The following is a 21995-nucleotide window of genomic DNA, read 5'->3' on the forward strand; positions in this document are numbered from 1 at the left end:
AAGCACACTTGGATGATAATTGCACACAAATACTTCCCGTCAAGCAAGACAAGAGAAACCCCACTGAAGCAGCGCAGCAGGCAGCATGATCTCCCTACTTTTTTTTTTTTTCTCCGTTTCTCCTTTCTCTGCTTTCCAGCACATCAAGCAGAACCTACAGCACGCCAGAACAGCACTTGTTTCAGCCACCTCCTTTCTCCCCATGTATCCCTGCCAAGTCCCTCAGAGGGCAGCTGCAGGCTTCCTTCTCCCCTGCACAGGTCTCAGTCTTGTCCTAAGTTCTTTCCTACCAGCAATCCTTTCCCCCTCTCTCCTGTCTTGTTAACATTTCCTATCGCTCCCTTTTAAAAGCTGCCTCCTTCTCCATTGCCAAGTATCTGCAACTAATCCAAGTGTCTTGCTGCAGGGGTTAAAAACCAGCCAGAAGTTTGGCATTTAAAATTAGGGGGAGAAAAGGACAATTAGTAGTTTAGTCTATGGAGCTGGCCAGCTTTCAGATGCATGGGGAAAAATAGTTATGGAGATGAGAAAGAAGATGAACGTTTTTAATAAGAATACATTTTTATTCAATAACAGAGAAAGTGATGCAACCCTTTGTTGCTGTACTCTAAGGAAACTTCTAGGAACAATACTGAGTTTAACTGCAGAAACCTGGGGGTCTGCATGTACTGATGTCTAGGTACATCAGTTCTGGTACAACTCCAGTGAAAAACAAAATATGTTTAAAAAAACAACAAACAAGTGCTTTTAATCACAGGACACTAAACAATCAGTGGCCCTGCATGATCTTATATATTTTGGTACAACTATGAATACTTTTATTTGTCTAGAATTCTATTTTTTGGTCATTTTTTCACTTGTGTCTGCTTTCTTTTGCCATTTATGACTTCAGTCCTTCAACAAAAAGCCACAAGTTTTGCAATAACTATACCATTTTGTTTCTGGTCTTTCTAACTACTTTCTGGCGGGGCAGCCTGTTTTCTTTATGGGTTTTTTCATGAACTAAGGCTCAGGAAATTCTCATATGATGTGCATCTCAGGGGAGGGGGCATCTCTGTTTATCTACAGGATGGAAATTGTTTAGCCTTTGTGGTTTCTGAAAGATGTTTGTAGACAAAATGGAGCTCAAAATACAGCCTAATCCACAGTGAAATATTAGTTCTCCTTTCCTGTCAGCTTTCCTAAACCAAGATTTCGCCTTGTCTGTGAACATTCCCTTGAAGAGGGCAGCTTGGATGGCTTCCATGTCCTAACTCTTTGATTTGTGGCAGCTAAGATCAAGTGGGAATAGAGCTTGTTACAGTAATCCATCAGTGGTATAACACATGCAGGAACATCCCAAGGAGGGAGACCTTGGGCGTCACGGGGAAGGTTAAGGCTATAATTTCTCTTAATGTGATTTTGTCTGGCCTTTTCAGAATTTCGTCTGCTTTGGGCAGGGCCACTAGATCAGCAAACCACAGACTGAAAGACTGTGCTCAATTTTGTATGCTCTTAGACCTAAAAATTTTTTAAAAGTGACAGCATTGGGTTAAGCTATCTTCCACTTTGTAAAACTGAAAAAGAGAAGATGCACTTCAGAGTGCAGCGTACCTGCTGTTGTGGATTCTGGAAAACACAGACTCTTCTCTTTTATGGTAATTTTCATTGGAGTGATTAACTTGGTCCCAATCAAAAAAAAAGTGAAATAACTTCTTAACAAAGAGAAGAAATGGGAAATGAGAAACCAATATACCTAAATGCTGAGAGATGAAGAATCACTCAAAGAAAAAAAAAAACCAAAAAAAATTAAAACCTTCCAAACATAAGAGACTAACCTCAGTGAACACAATAAAACAGAGCCTAAGCACAGGCTGTACAAGAGGAAAATTAGGAGAATAGAGATGGAATCCAAAGAGCACATATCTAAGGAAATAAAACAAAACCCACAAATTCCTTTATGGTATCCAAAAAAGAAAGAAAATATGCAGGAGGTCCTGGATCACTGTGGATGAAAGAAACTTAGAAAGACAAAAGTTAGGGAACAGAAGCAAGATGACTTCTTCTCATCCAACTTCACAATAGAAGATGGTGGGGAGAAACCTATTCCGGTGCCTGCTTTTATTTTTCTTTATTTTTTTTCTGTTTTTTTATTTTTTAATATTTTTTATAGTGAACTAATAGCAAGGTTCAAATACTTGCTAGCAGAAACAAATCCATTGAATATGATAGCTTACAAAGCAGTAAAAGAAGACAAGAATTCTGACAGCAATTAAAATAAAGTAATTAAGCCATTGGCTAAAATGAGTATGCTTTCACTACACTTAGTAACTTAAAGAATCAGAGAACAGCAAAAGTTTCACCTAACTTTACAAAAGCATCAAGGTTGATTCAGGAGACTTTAGAGCTCCATGCTTTATTACTATGCCTGGTAACCCGGTTGAAAGGATGAATAACAGGAAACTAAACACATCAAATTAATCACTAGATTCTGAATATGTTTATAAAATAGTGGACAGATAACAGCAAGTAAAGAAAATCAGACTTTCAAAATCTTTACAAGAGTCTCATGGGAGGCCACCTACGAAGTGTGAGGTTAAGAGAGCAAAAGAAAAGAATGAATACGTATTGATTCTCCACTGATGACAGGGTTAACAGCATGTGTCTCATGGTTGGTACTTTGTATTTCAAAATTATCTGGAAACAAGGAAGCACACCGAGAGGGCAAAATCTACAGATGGCAAGAAATTATTCAGATTAGCCCCAATTTAAGATTGTTAGGGATTTGAGAGAAGAGCAGTAAATCTGCTTCTCAGATTACTGTAGATCACAGCGAAGCGCACATTACAGGCAGTATCGGACTCCTCTGTGCACTGGGCCAAGTTCTGAATTGCCCAATCAGCTCAGGAGACTGCCTGGATGTCCTTGTGAACCGCCCAAAGACAACTGGTGTCAAAAGCATGGCAACAGTCAAAAAACACAAAGCAAACCTAAGGACATCTAACAAAAGATAGCACAAGCAGACTGGACAAACACAGTAAGCACATGGGGCCTACAGGAGAGCTGGGGAAGGACTTTTTACTAGGGCATGTAGTGACAGGATGAGGGGAAATGGATATAAACTGGAAGAGGGCAGGTTTAGATTAAACATTAGGAAGAAGTTTTTCACTTTGAGGGTGGTAAGGCACCGGAACAGGTTGCCCAGAGAGGTTGTTGAGGCTCCATCCCTGGAGGTGTTCAAGGCCAGGTTGGACGTGGCCTTGGGCAACCTGGTCTAGTGAGAGGTGTCCTTGCCCATGGCAAGGAGGTTGGAACTCTATGATCTTCAAGGTCCTTTCCAACCTAAACCATTCTATGATAACATTTATAAGGAGAGGCTGGAATACTACGTTTACTATCGTTTAACCCATTCTAAAAGGTAAGATGAAGAAAAAGTGTGGAAATTGTCCCAATAAAAAAAAGATGCAGAAGGATTATTTGAGACTGAGGCAGCAATCTGAACAGCCTGGTTTAATTTCACCTTGCACTGAAAAGGGTCACGCACCAGATGACCTTCAGAGGTTCTTTCCAACCTAAGTTATTCTATGAAATAGAGAGATAAAAAATGTTTCCACTGTTCAATATATTCAGGCAGTAAATCTTAAAACTGGCAAATTCAACAGCAGATAAAATTAGATTATGAATTCATTGTCACAAGAACTGCGCCAGGAGCCAAAATAAGATTTGATTTTTGCAGTTTTTAAAAATTGTATTACACAGGCTTTCCCCCTCTCCCCCCAAAATATGTAAACAAGGTGGCTTCTGGAGAAGAAGTCAATCATCCATTCGATGCGTATGAGTATTATGACTCATGAAATAAAATTTTTCTAGGAGAGATCCTTCTCCTTCGAAGCTTCTTGTGCTCTCCTCTGAAGCAGCTGCTATTGGCCACTGTCTGAATCAGTATCTGCTGTAATTATTCTGCTGTAATTATTTCCATTTTCACGAAACATGGCTCCAAACCAGGATTTTCATGTTTGTTATCTCCTGACGATATTCTGTCATGTTTACTCCATTAATCAAGTAACGTACTGTTTTTAAGGGTCGCGCATAAAATCTCAGCCTCTGAGAGCTCCAAGAGTGAGGTTACAGCGTTTATATCATGCCTGCTAGCAGCAGTAATAAATAATCTGCACACCAAATTGAGCCACTGACCAGACCTATGCATTACCCAAGGGTTCACTACTTTTTAAAAAGAGGTGCTGCGACAAGTTTCCTTTATTTCTATTTATCTTCCCTAACTCCTAGTCATCAAACCTATTGTCAGGAGGAGGACAGAAAAGGAGTTAAACAAAATATTTCAAGGGCATTTTCATTCTGGAAACAATTTTATTACCAAAAAAAGTTCATTCCTTCCATTGCCCTTAAAATACAACCAGACAAGCATCTGCCCCGAAAAAGAAATTCCCCCAAACCACAGAATATATTTGAAGATACTCGTGTAATAAAGTTTTACCTGAAAATAGTTCCTTATAGTTATATACATTAATAACTTATATAACATTAAATGGCTGTCATAACGTGGCTGCCTATTAGCGCACTGATGAGGAAACCACCTGACAGACAAGAGATAAAGCTCAGAAGAGAGAGTACTGGCATCTTTGAAATTCAATGGGAACGACACAAAGACTCCATATTCCTAAAAAAGGCTGTGACCAGGGAGGAACAAAATCAAAGAATAAAATAAAAGCTTAAATATTTCACTTTAAAGAGGGTTTTTAAAAACATATATATATTTACCCACTTGACATACCTTTGCTGACCTGGTGATGGCCCCGATCTCTGAATAAAGATCAGTGCTGTCTGGGAACTTTTCCACCACCATAGTGCAGACGTGGTGCAGGAGGGACTGCTTATGCACCGTGTCCTTGACTTCTGGAACCTTCTCGAGGTAGCTCAACTCAAAAGCTTTGGCCTGTAAGGACGAAAAAAGGCATGAAATTAAAAATAAAAATATTTACTCCTTCCTATGCAGATTAGTAGACAAAAATGATTACCAAGTAGGTGCAGAGGGGAAAGAAGAATAATAATCCTACAGCAGAAGAAACTTATTGCTTTTATTTATTTTTAACTTGCTGAAGAGTAGGCTTAAAATCACTCCCTCTGCAGTGAAATGACTCATGACACAGTTCTCACAATTTGAACAGGAAGCATCAACACTAAACTCAAGGGAATTGCACCAGAAGAGTATCTAGCTCTACATCTCCTTCAGGTTATGCTGAAAGAGGCAAAGAGCACCCCCTGACACAGAATAAAAAGTAGATTCTGGTTTATATTCCTGGTACAAAATAAAGACTGGGTTGCAACTGTCAAAATGGTTTTGCTTTCTGTTTTTCAAGGAAAGTGCTGCAGGGGAAATGTTGGGACATCAGGCTTACGTTGGTTCCATTCAGAAAGTTCCCAATGGCCAGTAAAGTAGAAAGGATAAATCCCAAAGTTTTATTGTGCTCCAGTTGATCCATTCCTTCCTTCAGGTCTAGAAGTGGTTCTGCAACTTCCTGCCATGAGAAGAGAAACAAGAAAGTGAAGGCTGCAGTTGGCTATGGCTGCTTCTAGTTTTTAATTCTACGGTTTAGATTAATTACTGCAAAAAGTTCCTGAACTGGCGTCTTGCAGAGTGTAAACTGGCCATGTGCGCTGGCCTTCTTCCATGCTCCAGCTCATAAATCACATGCAAGGACAGCAAAGAAATACGTAAAATACTTTCCTAATGTTGCTTCTTTATGTATGCAATTGCCTTACTTGTCCTGGGGATTATTCTGTGATTCCAAATAGGAGAGAGAGAGTATGAGAGAAGAAGCTGCTGCATTTGACTTAGATGCACGCACATTCCCCTGCCCCAACTAATAAAAAAAAAAGCTTCTTGTAACTATTTTTTTCTAATCTTTGAAAACCAAACAAACAGAAAGAACCCTGGCTGACTTGACATTCGTAGCCTGACTCTAAAGCTTTCTTCAAACGATGGCCACCTCTGAGTTTTAAATATGGTTTTGTGCTCATGTGACTTTAAAATTGAAAAAACCCCTCCACTGTAAACATCAAGCTTTACAAGTGTTCTCATTTTAATCTTTTAACTTAATGCATCTTCCATCCACACGTGTTATCTGACTATAGGTATGTAAACTGATAAGACCTGAAAACATAAATTCTGTTCCATTACCTCGGGAAGTGAACTATGCCAGAGAGTTCAAAGGAAGAGAGGGAGGGTAGCTGAGTTGACTGAGCTTATTTCTGTGTCTTTGTGTGAAGCCCAGGGTTATTTATTTTTCATGCACAATAACAGTTCACATTGTTTATATCTCCAAATGCCATCCTAAGCATCCATGAGCAGATTCTTTTGCCAAATTATGAGCCAAGAAGCCAAAATTAAGTTATTTTAGACCAAGAGGCAAAATAATGGAGAACTTCACCTTCTTGGGGAAATACAACGGCTCATTCAATAACTGTACTGATATTTTACCATAAATAAAAGCACGAAGATGAAGGAAACATACATTTCTAGTCACTACAGAACAATTAATCTCTTGAAAAGAGATGAATATGGCAAATTTGAGACAAATTAAGAGATTTTGAGCATGGTGAGCAAAGTAACTTATACATCAGAGGAAAGGTGCTAAATAATCCAAGACTTTATCAATTTAAATGAAAATCAATAAACTGCTGCAAAAAATTCTTTGAATTGCTTTAGAGGTCAGGGTTGATTTAGTTTGTTTGGTTGCGTTATGGGGATGAATCAAACTGCTCTGCATCTGCTGTAAACACCGGCGTTTGAACTACTGCATCAATGTGCAACCTGTTTAAGAGTCATTCCTAAAAGGTTAATTTAAAACATTCTGAAGGTGGATAAAAAGGCAGCATAAAAGGCTTCCAAGCAGGCCATACTGTAGCCCTTCATTTAGCTATTTACGTGCAAGTTGTCCAAGCTTAGACTTTCTTGCGTATGCTATACATTGATAATTACTCTTTATTTTTTATTTCATTGTAGAATTAAAGAACAATAAAAACCAATATGCTAGATGCTGAATTAACAGAGAAAAAAACCATCCTTGCTGCCTATAAAACTCACCATCTGCCTAGAGAGGCAGACACATAATGCAGAGCCATCTCATGTCCTTAGCTACCACGTACCCTTATTTACCATGTTATTTTTCACCTAGAAATTATGCTTCAATGAAATTTGAGGATTTGTCCCAGATTTCTGGCTGTGAGACACCTGATAACGCCAGATAAATGTTTGACACACGTACCCAAATGAACTTAACTGTACATGAGCAATGAATTCAATGGTCCAGGGACACGAAGGAGGTAGCAGAGGTGTTCTGTACAGCCGATCTGGCATATATGTTGTTACCAACTTGCTATACTGGTCGCAAGTTTAGGTTACTGCACTTATACAAGTTCATGTGCGCGTTTTTCCAGGAGGGGTAAAAACTTGGCTGGGATGGGAACTTTGAGATGACCAAAATCTAATTTGCCACATTTGCATTAATCAAGACTGGCCTGCATAAAGTAGCATACCCTTTTAGGACAACAGAAAGTATCAGGATCATACAGTAAAACTTAAGAAGCTCTGATGCACTTTTTAACATTTTCTGACAGTTTAAGCATCACTCAAAAGTAGAATCTTTTTGAACACTTATTTCTCTAGCACGCTGTCTCCAGGCAGACTAGAGTCAGGAGTAATCTTTCTGCTCAGAAGGGAAACTAAAGCAAGCCCCTTCCTTTACCGGTTCTACTTTTCTCATTTCTACACCCGATTATGTTCATTTATGATCCTTTAAAGTTGTCAGCAATAAGAATGTATTTGCCCAGAGTGACCTTAAGACAAAAACCAGCTGATTTAGGAAAACTAAAGATCCTACTTCTCTTTCTAAGACCTTTAAATTCCCTTTGAGATAGTGAATTTTGACAGCATCTGCATCATGAATAGTTCAGTACAAACAACTAGCACTAACACAGTGTAATTTTTCAGAGCAATCAAAAGTCTGAAAACGAAGATTTAAAGTTGAAACTCTACCTTTTTTTTGTCTATGCCTTTAAAATATGATACCAAAAGAAAGGTGAGAAGAACTATTGTTCCACTGATGATCTTCAGTAGGCATACAGTACCTTAGGTACACATTAACATTTCAAAACAGTATACACATTATCAAGCAGATCATTTGGAAAGGGTTTTCCTTTTTCATTTTCAATGCATATATTTGAGTATCTAAAACAATGCATTGATGCATGCTTCACAGCTGACAGCGAAAGCTGTAATTGTACCACAACTACCTGTAAAGAGGCCAGAATAAGTATTCATCCATCCAGTTCAGCCCCTCACGGTCCAAGGCTGCTCCCTACCAATGTACCCTGGCTTGCTTTAGTTAATTAAATTCAGCCCAAGAAAGATGACTGACTTCGTTGTGCCTGAAAAGCTTTTCTACAAACAGGAACAATATCTTACTTAACCTTTTTCTTGAACAATTTCATGCCATTTTTATTTCAGGTTGTCAGAGATGGAGCTAAGACTTCGGCAAATCTCTGTTCTGATTAGCAAACAAACCTCATGAATGAGAACCCCAGCCCTATGCCAACAACTGAGGTATTTCACACTCTTGATATTGTGGATCATCTAAAACTTCTAGCATCATGGAAGTAATAGTAAGATTAATTCATTTCTTACATAAAATATGCGTGGCTCAATAAATAATACGAGTGAATTCTGAACGGTTATTAATTTTCCTAGTTTTAAAATGAATACATTAAAAAACCAAGCAAATGCCAGACAAAAAAAAGAGTACAAAAACTGTGGAGGTAAGTCATTTGGCACCTAAGTTTCAGGAAGGGTTTGCCCACAGATAGATCTTCTACGAAAAAAAAAATAATTTCAAGAACAGAAGAATCTTAGCAGGTTATGGGACTTTCTTATTATCATAATCAGTAATGCAAACTACTTCATTTTGTAATTGGATATGCTCATGGTATCTTATCTCCGTCTAAATAAGGCTTATGTTTATTGGTTACCCGGAACTCAAACTCTGACTTTAACCTTTTGTTATTGGAGACACCCAACTGCTCGCTCACTCTCCTGTATCTTCCTCTTCACCCAACTAAGACCCAAGATGTCTGTCATATCTGTGCTTGCCTGCTCGGCTGCTTATCACATGCTTCTCTTATTTTATCATAGTTATCACCTTTCAACAGGGATAAAAATCTTGGTCTGATCTTCGCTTCAGCTATCGCTTCTTTCAGTAACTTAGGCATTTCAGACACTTTACAATTCTGCATGGATTTTAGCTAGCAATTCATTAACTTTGCAGCATAAACATTTTAGGATCAGCAACAGGGAAACTATCAGAACTTCTTTAGCTTTCAGCAGTGCTTCAAATGCTAGTTTTGGTTGAGAGGAAGCTAGAAATTCTAGGTATAGACATAGATTAACAGCTACAGCTAACTCAGCTCAGATGAAAGGAACAATTTAGCTTTGCGGTAACTTCAAAGCAGAATAAATAGCTGTACCAGAGTTAAAAAAAACCAACAAACCCAACAAAACTGGCAAAAAAATATTCAGGCCAGATCCAAGTATTTTATGTTTTACAAGTTGGAAATGTAAATGTAAATGTCTAAGACATGGCACAATTAAAAAATCCTGCATATTAGTGTGACTGCATTTCCTATAATCTAAGAACATTAAGCAGAGGTTGAGTAATCTTGACAGCATCACCTGTAAATCAATCCACTGTTCTGTAAGTTGTTAAATAACCATGGCTAGGTAAACATTAGGCATTCTCAGAAGCATGTTCCACTTCTCAGAATCCATATCACTCGAAGTTATACCATTTTTTTTTTTAAAACACCTGTGCGCACAGATACACATACAGAATTAATATATATAGGAGAAAGCTCGTTCAAGAGCAATGTGTGGGTATGCACCAGAAGCGCCGCCAGAAGAAGGTTCCTGTGCTGAGGTTCCTGAAAGAGCTTGTGAAAATCAGCAAGTAGCTGAAATCGCCTGCATAGTTTCATTCTGTTTCATCTATGCATGGAAATTATATGCTGACATTTTAAAATTTTTGCCTGTGATTCATCATTCGTGACAGACAACCCAACTATAGTGTTCTCTGAATAAATGCCATCCATGAAGAAGGTGGCAACAACAGTCATGACTGAACTGAAAAGAGCACCCCTGAAGGATGACTTATCTTTTGTTTGTAATTTTAAAAGACGGATATAAACAGAAATAACTTTAATGGATGGTGTTTTCCTTAGTCCAAATGGATGTAAGATCAATACTCTCATTTTACAATGTAAGGCTAAATACTGTAGTCCTCGTTCAATCTTTATCCAAAGAAAAATTCTTACTGCTCTGAAGTAAGAATTTCCTGAATAACAACATCTGGAAAAGATGTGGTAAGGATTTAGCCCTCTCTTTTGTTTCAATATCATTACTGCCTAATTAAAGGAAGGAAGACATAATCTGTAATTTTCTTTTATAGAAGGAACAGATTAGGAAGGATCATTTTAGCTGTTTCCTGGTTGGCCACCGACACAAAAGCGACCCATTTACCGTTTCCTCAAAACATACGCTCATATAATAACAAGGTCAGGGAAAGATTAAGCAAAGCCTTGGAAGAGTCTCCACCCCTGACTCCCTGCTTTCCCCTCACCTTTTCCACTATCTCGTAGTCCATCTTGAAAGCCCAGAGCTGGAGCCTGGCGGAGAGTTCGCTGATGGAGGAGAGGGTGAGAAGGAACTGCTCGGCGCTGCCCAGGGGGACGTCGGGGTTCGCCAGCTGCGCCTCCTGGATCTTTTGCTTCTCCTCCTCGGTCGGGATCATGGTCAGGATTTTCTGCAAAGGGAGACAAAAGGCAGGCATCAGCGGTGGGGCCGAGAGGTGTGCAAGGGCTGGATGTTGGGTGACTTCACAACAGCCACAGCAGAAGTCCTCAAGTACTTGGCTGGTAAATTAGGACAGCACCATAATAACCAAGAACTAATTCACTGCACAAGACAGCAAAACAAGGCCTGCTATCTCAACCAGCTGCAGTTTCTTGAAAAACACATCTGTATTAAAATGCTTTTCTTAAAAAAAAAAATATGGTTACTCATGGGATGAAACAATGAAGGAGACACAGGGAGACTGGTTAGGACTGCTCTCCTCAGCTTCCATATGTTTAAGTCAAAACTGGCCACCTTTCTGCAAATTACATATGGAAGTGAGGGCAGAAGGAGTTCAATTTTGTGGCCTGTGATTTACAGCAAGTCAGACTAGATATTAAGGTCCCTTTTAGCCTCAATATCTACGAATCTTCCAGCACACTTGTAGGTATACAGAAATAACTTGAGGACTTCTGTCCCTTGCTATTCTCATAATCTATTTCTTTTTGTTCAGTCTGTTTTGCTTTTTATGAAACATGACAGCTATTGCAGCTTATTAGGTCACTCCCAAAAATTTCACCTAAACTGAGGACAACTTCCCAAGGAATATGCATTGAATTTAAAGTTGAATTATGCATTGCATAACATATGGCCTTTTTCTCCTGATCTGAAAAATCCAAAATATTGATGTAAAAGGATCTCAATATTTTCAGTTTCTGCTGTCAGTATAGCTCAAAACATTTATATTTCCCCTTTATTTCTTGGAATTCACATGCTTACTTACATGTGGCAGCTTTCCTTCTCAAAGTACTGCTCTCTAAGGTATTGCTTCTTAATTAGTTTTCAACATAATAAATGCATTTTAAAATGAAAAAGAAAAAGAAAACAACATAAAAGTAAATTGAGGTCTTTACCCTGCCGATCAATGCCTCAATAAAATACAGCAGAAGATTTTCAACAGAACTTATGTTTATTCATCTGAGGAATGACATGTTTTTGCTCCAGCCTTCTATAATGATAGAGGCTGTTTTGGAGGGGAGGAGAGAATAATAAAAATACAGCCAAAGAGCTATCAGACCTGCCAATCCAAACTACAGCCTTGTTCCAGAGCTGGACATAGGCAATTCATCAAAGCAGCACAACTGTCCCATTCCAGTACCAATAATTCATCTAGCTCCTTGTACAGTGCTGGAGCTAAGTGTGGAGAGCGAGGGACTTTTCCTGGTCAATCAGGCGAAGAAGAAGAGTTAAGCAAGCAAATAATGTTCAATTTATTGAACTGGGACTTATTTAATTTCAGCCACAGCATTTGTATTGCTGTCCATCTTCTTATGCTGACTTCCATAAACATAAATAAAGGAACATTTCTTGCTTTTAATTTTGGCTCTGCCTTTCGGTTAAAAAAAAAAACAAAAAAAAAACCCTCCTTGCTTGGACACTGCAAGCTTCTACCTTAACAAATTAATATCCTGAGGAAAAAAGAAGAGGAGGAAAATCCCCCAATATGCTCTGGTGCTTTTTCTTTCCCTGTCAATGACTGTTTGGAAAATATTCTGATATACACCTGTTCCAATTGACAGCATTTGTGTATTGATTAATTTTGAGATGTGCTATCTGCTCATCCATCCATCCATGCTGAAATCTGTAACTTAGGTCATACCTAACATCAAACTAGATTTATAAGTAGCTGCTTCAGGGCATTTCTCAGTGCTCAACCAATACTTGTCTAAGAAAAGTTCATAAAAAAGAGGGAGACTGAGTCTGAAACTCTTAAGGAGGTGTTTCAGAGCGTCCTTTGAAGAAGTCAGGCCTCCTAGTGCCTACTCCTCTCTTCAACAACGAGAAGCCAACACTGCCTCAGCTGAGTCAGGGCAGCTTGCAAATAGGATCATATGAACATCCATACATGGAGAGTTTAGCAGTAGCCACGTGATGGACGTAAAAATGCTTCTGATGCATTTTTGAAGGCTAACACTTCAGCAGTATTCTCAGTTGACTCCTACAAATAACTAGGACTTTTGGCAGCTACCCAGGGATCCCACAAGTATTTTTGTGGTGGTGCAGGGCCTACACTCCAGAGATTTTGCACTGCTTTCGGGCATTTTAAAGAGAGCAATGAAACAGTAAGCTTTATTTCCAAAGGGACTCTCCTTCTCCTTGAGCTTTATGTAAACATCACAAGCCAGATGGAGCTGACAAGAAGTATTCACATCCAAGTACTGCGAGGCTGCTGTGCCGCATTCCGTAGTATGTGCAACACAGAATGCCAAGCACTCCTGGTGCCAGCTGCCGAGGGTCACCCCTGCTGCTGAAAGCCCTGCTTCGATGAGACCAGAGCTGCTGGCAGGTCTCACACCATCCAGGGTGCAACTGCTCCCATAACAATGACTTACTCACCGGCACTTCTAATCTGCTCGGGCAAATAATTCTGATCCTGCTGGTCCATCACCCTTGGTGTGCCCTGAGCAAGTGGTAAAATGCTCCTACTCTTGATTTCCACTCTATGACTAATTTGAGCCATTTGTTCAGCACTGGAAACTGATGAGTACACCATCTCTCAGTTTAATATTTTTTAAAATTTTTATTATTTTTTTAAACATCATTGACAGCAACAGTAGCATAAAAACACAGCAGGGCAGAAGGTTGCTGGCACTCGATGCAACCATTAAATCACAAATAGCTTTGAATATAATCATTAGTTCATAATGCTCTACCCAGTACAGCATTCTTCAGGTCGATTAAAGAAGAACTGGTTACCAACAAACCCTATGCTCATATCATCTGATATGTGTGACACACATACTTCACCTTCAAGCGTTCTCACGTAACTGGGCCAGAGACTAACATTCTGAGAAAAATCAGCGCACAAATCCTTTAATGGAGAAAAAGAATAAATTTTTGGAGATCATGTTCACATGAGATAATGGATCCTGATTTATTCTGCTCCTGGACTGCTGGACCCAGCCACTTGCTTGAATTTTCAGTGAAGGGATCAAACTGCTTATATCCTGGAGCCAGCCATCCTGATGTATGATATCCCAAAATTTCTAAGAGGAAAGCCTTACAAGTCTCAGAGGGCAAAATTTATAAACCCCATATGCCTGAGGGTTACGGGCCTTAGTGTGGGATGCAAGGAAGCACCTAACCAGAGACTGCGAATAGTCCAGAGTCTCTGCGGATATTAGGTGCTCTAAGTTATCTCTTTCAAGAGATAATGGGGTTTCTCAGTGACGATGAGGTTGCAGGGGTGCCTTGGCTTTCATATTTGGTTTCAGCTGATTTTACCAGGCGAACAGGAGCCTAAAAAAAAATTAGTAAACTAAATATCTGGTTGTTGTTGGGTCCAAAGCTTTCTGTGGCTTGAGGCCCACAAATTCCTAAGCTGCATAACCAAATACATAATAGTGGGTATTTCATCAGATATTTGACAGGCCTCAGCAGACAATTCAGCTCCAAACAGGCACTCACACTTCAGCTTTCCAGACAGCTATTAATGAGACACATCAGTGGTTTGCATTACCTGCAGAAACTCTAACAGATTATAAAAGCATATGAAGGTCAGGACTCCACAGTAAGTGAGGCCACCTGCACTAATTTCATTTCAACTCTTCCAGAAATTATGCAATTCTGAGAAGGGACTACATCTAAAATGCCTGACAGCCATCCCTGTACATTGGGAACCGACAGCCATTGCCTTGGTCAGACCATTCCACTTCCTCAGCTCTCTACTGAAATACATGAACATGCCATTGCTGGATGCTTTGGTTTGCTGCAAGGAGAGAAAACATCGCGTTTTTTCTTTAAATAAAGTCTGAAACTCATCAGGGCGGTGATACACTGACTGTGGGTGCACAGCCAGCAAGGCACCATTGAGTGCATTCTCTCTTCTGCCTAGACTTGAGAAAAGAGGTGTTCTTTCAGGTCGTGCAAGCTAGCATAATTTGAAACATCCCACCACACTTTCACAAAGCATTAGCTAAACAAATTAGAAACTGCAAATGCCAACAAACTGTGGCAACTATGAGAACAAAAACTTAAATACCTTGATCATTTCCAAAAATCAAATTTTGGTTTTTGTTTATATGTGTCACCATCTGCCTTTTTAACACCAGGCTCTCGTTTCTAACCCTTTTTTACATCTCAGGGCTACCTAGCCACACATGGACTTCAAAGTACTTAACAAATATGGGTATGGAGGGCCTAGCACACCTGGAGAGTTTCTTCATTTCAAATAGTTTTACTAAAATCTGTATCTACCAAAGCAAGCAATATTGTGTAGCATCACAAAGCTATATTATAAAGCACAAAGCAACCCATTTTAATTTTCTCACAGCATTACCCCAATTTTACTCTACTAAATTAATCCTGCTCTTTGGTATAATTTGATTTCAATCCCCATTCTCTTACTGAGTAGCACTTTACAGAGGGACCCCACTCATTTCCTTTACTAAAGACAAACAGCAAGGACTGATTTAATGGACTCTGTTCTTGCAGTTGCCCATGATACACTTCAATAAAATTAGGTGCCAGGATTCCAAGCTCGTCTCTTTTGCTTAGCTCACAGAAAGCCCTCATCCATGCTAAGCAGGCAGTTCTTTATCCTGCAGCAAGCTCCACGTTCTCTGAACACAATGAATGCCAAGCTCTCAAAGAAAGGAAAACACAACCACTTTGGCAAATGTAAGGTGGCAAAATTTTTTTTACTTGGATTGACGCATGCTTGCAGACACACATTGTGACTTCTTTTGAAAATATGTTTCTAACAGTGCCTGCTCTGCATACTAAATGGACTACATCTGCCTTTCTAGCACCATGCCTGATTTTCCGTGCCCTTTTTCACAGCTCAGGGTACCTAATCACTTCAAACACCTGGCCCAAAAATAGGCAACATACTTAGGTATAGATGGCTTTAAAATACCTTATTTTTTTTTTCCCTTATCTTAGTTACATATTTAAAGTTAAAAAGCAAAGTATGACTTACTAACAAGAGTTAAATGTCACAAGCAAAGCAGCATTCAGCAGCATGTAGGACAGTAGTGGAGGGTTTACTAGGTCACTATGAACTTGATGATGAGTTGGGCTATCACAAACTTGCAGCCTGCATCCCACTGTATCACTGTCTTGTTGCCAGCACTACTGTCAGCACTACTTTAGTCCACTGCCCTTAAAGGTATCACTAAGGTCAGTTTTAAGATACCATTTAATCTGAACTTATCTGCCAAGGTGCAGAACTAAAGCCACAGGCACACTAACACAACAATAACGACGGTCCTCAGTGAAGGGCACAGCACAGAGCTCACAGCCAAGGCAAAGGATGGGTCACGTGTGACTTCTTACCCTGTTGGAGCCCTGCTCCGTGTTGGATCCACTAAAGCTGAAGATGACCCTAAATTATAGCTTCTCTGAAATTTTAGCCGTGAATGTTATATCCTCACTGCACTCATTACGTTTCTTCTCCTGCTCTTCTTACATCTCTCTCTTGTGCTTACTAGCCATGACATCTCTTATAGACAATTAACCATGCAGAAAGGCTTTTGAGTTCCCACTTTGATGCAGTTTTTTAATTAGACCAACTGCATAAATTTTTTTCCATGCCAGTCCTGCCTCATTCAACCCACAGATTAGCTACAAAGTATATTATACAGCAAATAATTTGCTTTATTCCCTGCTTTTTTATATAAAGGAAGCTAATGCTTACACTATTACTGATTCATTCATCATCACTACCAATTATTTCCCAATACTTGGGAACTGTAGATATGAACCAGAAAACTTTCTAAAAATCTAGACTGAAAAGACAACCCCTGTTCCCTCTGAGCTAACTCTAAGGCTAAAGCCAATGAAAAGATGGATACAGTGGAGAACTGAAAAAGGAAACAAAGCTTGTCTACACCGTAGATCAAAGGGGCAGTACAGAAAACCGAGGCAGGGCTCTGCTGAAAACAGTGGGACACACAATGATGCATTGGTTTTAAATTGAAAGAGAGTAGATTCAGGCTAGATATAAGGAAGACTTTTTTTTTTATGCTGAGGGTGGTGAAACACTGGCACGGGTTGCCCAGAGAGATGGTTGATGCCCCATCCCTGGAAACATTCAAGGTCAGGTTGGATGGGGCTCTGAGCAACCTAATCTAGTTGCAGATGTCCCTGCTCATTGCAGGGTTGTTGGACTAGATGACCTTTAAAGGTCCCTTCCAACCCAAACTATTCTATGATTCTATGATTCCCAACCAATGAAGGCTTCATCCCTCAAGGCAAAAAGCTCCTCGGCTCTGCTCCACTTACTCTTTCACTTTATTTTAAATATCTGAATGATCACATCTGAATGACCACATCCTTAGCTTCAAGCTGTGGACACAGTACTCAGAAATCCCATTTTCTTTAGCACTGGGCAAGGATATCAACAGTGTATCATTTCCTGGTTTCTGAATTCTTCAATTTGAAAGCTACCTGCATATATATATTTTAAATGAAATTACGGGGTTCTGGCAGCTAATGGAAAGGCCACCCAAAGGAGGGTGTGGTGGTACATGGCCCTCGCAACTGTGGATGCCGCAGGTGGTTGACAGATGGGCAGCCCAGCTACAAATGCTGGCACTGGAAAGGGTGAGCTGTGCAGAGCAGCTGAACTTCTGTTAAGAGTGCCAGAGAAGGACACAATTCAAAGGAGATGATACGTGGAAGAAATCATAGAATTGTCTAAGTTGGAAGGGACCTTTAGGATCATCTAGCCCAAGCAAATAATGAAGATGTGTCCCTCTTTATCTGCCATTTTATGTTGGACTTTGTATGGAAACACTGCCTACAGTGCTCAGAACTAAGTGGTGCTCTGTGAGTTGGGCCTGGCTGGAGGTGCACTTCTCACCAACATTTTAAAGCTTAGTACTGTAGACTGCAGTGGTGGGTACATGGGTTGGGTCACAAAAAAATTACTTCTTTAGCCTGATTTGTCACCTTCATAATATGAGTAAGTTATGTACATAGCAAATAAGAAATATAGTCTTGGGAAGAAACTATACTCTAGTAGGGATAAATCGGGCCTTGCCTTTAGCTGAAACGATCTTTTGCCTTAAGTATTTCTTTTGCATGTAACTGTTGGCAACTCCAGTTCCATTCCAGCCAGTTTTTCTCATTTTCTTCTCTAGTCACCACAGTGAAGGTGGAAAGGGGGAAATTACGAAATGCAGCGCCAAACCACTGAAAGGTGACTGTGAATCAATACACGAACTCTGCAGCTCAGCCACTGGTTGAGATTTGTAGTTGTGCAGATTACTCTTACTAGATGATATAGGCTTATTAAAAAAAAAATAAAAATATTTGAAATGAATACAACCGCAATGAAAAAAACAGGGGGAGCAGCAGGTTTCTTTTACACTTCACAGAAGAAAAATGTTTTGATAAAAAAATATAATAAACAGAGCTCATCTTGGATCTCGGTAGGAATATCTGCAAAGTCAAACATGTAATGGTAAAAATTACATCATCTGTAATCTTTATACCAACTGCTTTTCTTCAAACAACAGTAACACAGAAATGCTATTTCGAGCAGAGCTAGTCACTGTATTTGTTTTCCGTTAGATACACAATCTAGAGTGACTCCACCAGCTAGCTGGGCATGAACTTTATTAAACCCTGTACCAGTTGCATCAGCCCTAGTAACTCACTGCCTATTCTTGCTGCTTACAATGTGTCAGTCAAGCTTCAGAGGAACAGATAATACTCTGAAAATCCTGACAGGATTTAACACCATTGTTACTGAAACTTAGACACAAAGCAAGTGGAGAATCCACATTTACTGAGCGTGCCCAACTTCAGGTGAATACTACATGCTTCTGAGCACATGGCATTGATTTGACAAGTTTCAACACTCAGTCATGATATAATACATTCCCTTTTCCCTCTTGCCATCAAAAGTCCGGCCTGTACCATGTGAAACATTGAAAAAAAAAAGGAAACATTGCAAATGCAGACTTGAAGACATTGACTACGCTTTCTTACCTCTATTCCTTCCTTGTTTAAGGCATATTCGTCAAAGTTCAAAATAGCAGTCTTGATAGTCCGGGGAGGGGGCAACACAGTCAAGCCAATATTAATAGCATTGCTTCGTTTTGAGTCTAATACAATGATCTCCTGTCGCTTCCCATCTGCAGCAGTTTTCTTGGTAAAGAAGAGAACAAGAATATTATTCCTCCAGCCTGGTTTATAAAGAAAAAACTCACTCCTTTCACTAATGACTTCCCCTACTCATGGGTGCTGACACTGAATGTAAATCTAATTCATTTATAGTCATCCAAAAAAGCTGAATTCTTCTACCATGTCCTTGCTGGCACCAGCATGAGCTGCCAGGATTTAACCAGAGCGCTGAATGCGGTCTCAGATGCCACGCAAAGCCGAGCTAGCCTGAGACACGGGAGTCCCCGCAAGGGCCGGGAACACTGCAGTTCGGGGCATGAGATGGCCTGAAGAAAGCCTGAAGCTGTCTCTGCTGGGTGACAGCCCTGCCGTGCGGCAGGACCGGCTGGCGTAGGGCCGGTGGGGCAGCAGCTGGGTGGCTGATGGGCTCCAGGGCCCAATTCCTCCTTGGATGCGTCAACCCAGAGTGGCCACCGACCCTCTCTCACCTGAGTGGCTGGCTGGGAAACACACAGGGTGGTTCCCACCTGCCTGCCACCACTGTCCTGTGTTATAAATCCACCTTAGGCACTGGCAAAGGAGCTCTAGGGGCCTTTCTGAAGACACTGGTATGGTTTTCTGACCTCTGGCTGCCAGAGGAAGGGTATTCCACCCTGCTGCTCATGATATGACCGTCAAGCCCTTCACAGGTGCAGAACAATTTCAACCCTTCTGTTTTTTTTTAACTTTTATTTGAGACTAGACAAAATCTATAGATCTTACCTCCAGTATAAACTACAGTAAAAACAATAAAAGCACAGAGTTAACAACAAATGCTTTAAATTACATTCTAGAGAAGACCCAAGAAATCTCTTCCTGTCTCTCCCCATCCTCATAGTGGAAAAATGTGAACCAATTAGGCAAGGTGACTAACAAACCATTTATATGGCATAATGCAATGTTGAACGTGGTCTTCGCTTTTATGCCCCAGCGTGCCTCTCTCTCTCTCATTATCCCATGCTAGAAGGTTTTTCTCTTTGGCCACTATATGTCACGTACCAGGCAGCTGCAAGAGGACTAGACTCTGCTCCTCATACACAGGGGTTTTTTCCTCCCTCTCCACACACCTGAAACACATTTTCCCTGTTTCCCCTTCCTTTGCCCTATCAGAGATGAGATGGGGGATGCTGTCAAGCACAGGAGCACAGGAAGAAGACCAGGACATTAGTGGAAGCAAGCACAGACATGCTCGGCTGTCTATAAACCCATGTTTCAGCGAGGCACAGGCTGCAGAAATGTGACTGTGACCTCCCTGTAGAGTCTGTTACCCGGACCGCGCTTAGCGGCTCCAGCAGCACTTGCCATAGAACAGATGCACCTCAAAGGGGCAAAGAGAGAGACTAAGCAATCTTTCTTTCCAGGTTGCAGTGTGGCATCCCATACAACTATGCAGTCGTATCATTACAAAGATGCCTTTTTTCTGGCATAGCTGAGCTCCTTGCCCGCACAGGAGGAGGTATGCCCACCCGTCCCGGCAGCCTACCCAGCATGTGTGCGGCACCACAGCCCTTTCATCATACCAACATGATTAACATGGTAGGATGCAACTTGTGTGTGCAGATGACATGAGGGCAAGTGCAATTTACAGGAGCTGGGGACTACCGTATGTGTATGATCTGTGAAAGTAATAAGAGGGTTGATTTTTTTTTTTTAAACTTAAAAAGAAACAACACTTTCGCAGTAAACAGGATAAAATTTAGGAAAGCAAAGATAACATTTGTTTTCAATTTTTATGTCTGTTCTGTCAGGAGTGCTCTTTTCTTAATGCCTTTAAAGCATCCCTGATGCCTTCTTGAACTTTCCCTTTGAGCTAAGGGAGTCCTCTTTTTCTCAGTGAGCTACCTGAAAGATCTGAGATGCAGCGTCTCCTTTAAAGCAGTCATTTTTACTTCCATGGCCATTAATCACATTTTCAGGACCACAGTTAGTGGCCAAGACCACATAAAAACAAGCGGGGTTCACCAGAGACTGCTTCCTCTTGAGTCTGTATCACGCTAAGCCTTTTTTAAACCACCACTTTTTACCTTGTCCTTCGCAGCACAGAATTAAACAAGCCCAAAGAATTTAAGCAGAAGGGAAAAGGCTGTGGGGGGGGAAGGAGTTAAATTTAGGCTTTCCACATGCAGTATGGGTAAGTAAGCCTCAGATCTGCAGCTCTGTTTTTAGGCTCCGAAGTTTGACAAGAGAGACATGTTCATTTGGGGGACATGTGACACTAACCGGTGGGATGATTGCAATTGCAACAGTGCGCTTGCTCCTTAGCAATGAGTTATGAGAGACAGCTGAGCTGTGTAGGGGATGTAAGCACGTAGGTACTTTCCAGAGCTGTAACTACATATGGGGTATAAAAATTTGGGGTAAGTAACTGTCTTCAAAAACAGGGGCAGAAGAGATTTTAAATCCATTCTGGGGACGATGGCTGAGTTACAAAGAAATCCTTTCCAAATGAATAAAAGGATGAAGAATAGACAAAGATTTTACTACCGTGAACTTTATTACCCTACAGCTAGGAAAAGAATTCCTTTTTGTCTGCAATGAAATTGCACATGTGTGTCTGACTGTTAAAATAAGCTACAACTATTAATTTCTATTACAGCATTAGGTGACTTCAGACTGTGCTTTATAAGTTCATTAACAGAGAATGACTTCAAATGCTTGAGGAAACAGTACACTAGTGCACTTTATTTTATATTTTAATGTCTCAGTATGTAACATAAGCCCTGAATTTCTGAATATTATATTATTAAATGTGAATAAAAAATTAATTCTAAAATACAAATATAGCAGGTGGTATAATTAGTGGGAAGCAAACATTCCTGCAATATATTAACAATTACAGTGAATTTAGATCTTTACAAGATCTAATTGGCCGTATTCTGTTGCCTTTATTGAAGGCTGTGTAGTCCAGATAGGTCATTCAAAAACCACTACCATCCCACAGAAG

General features: G+C 40.2%; 1 protein-coding gene across 1 annotated transcript in view; it reads right to left on the reverse strand.

The window, feature by feature from the left end:
- FHOD3 (formin homology 2 domain containing 3) overlaps positions 1–21995 on the reverse strand; it is a 363610-nt gene that overhangs the window by 33972 nt on the left and 307643 nt on the right. Inside the window, exons 17-20 of the mRNA XM_009885444.1 lie at positions 18878–19036; positions 10668–10850; positions 5397–5516; positions 4772–4933 (exon numbers count right to left, since the gene is read on the reverse strand). Of these exons, the coding sequence (XP_009883746.1) occupies positions 4772–4933; positions 5397–5516; positions 10668–10850; positions 18878–19036 (624 nt within the window). The remainder of the gene's footprint in view (positions 1–4771; positions 4934–5396; positions 5517–10667; positions 10851–18877; positions 19037–21995) is intronic.

The sequence above is a fragment of the Charadrius vociferus genome, unplaced genomic scaffold (assembly GCF_000708025.1).
Source record: "Charadrius vociferus isolate BGI_N301 unplaced genomic scaffold, ASM70802v2 scaffold174, whole genome shotgun sequence".
Taxonomy (NCBI): Eukaryota; Metazoa; Chordata; class Aves; order Charadriiformes; family Charadriidae; genus Charadrius; species Charadrius vociferus.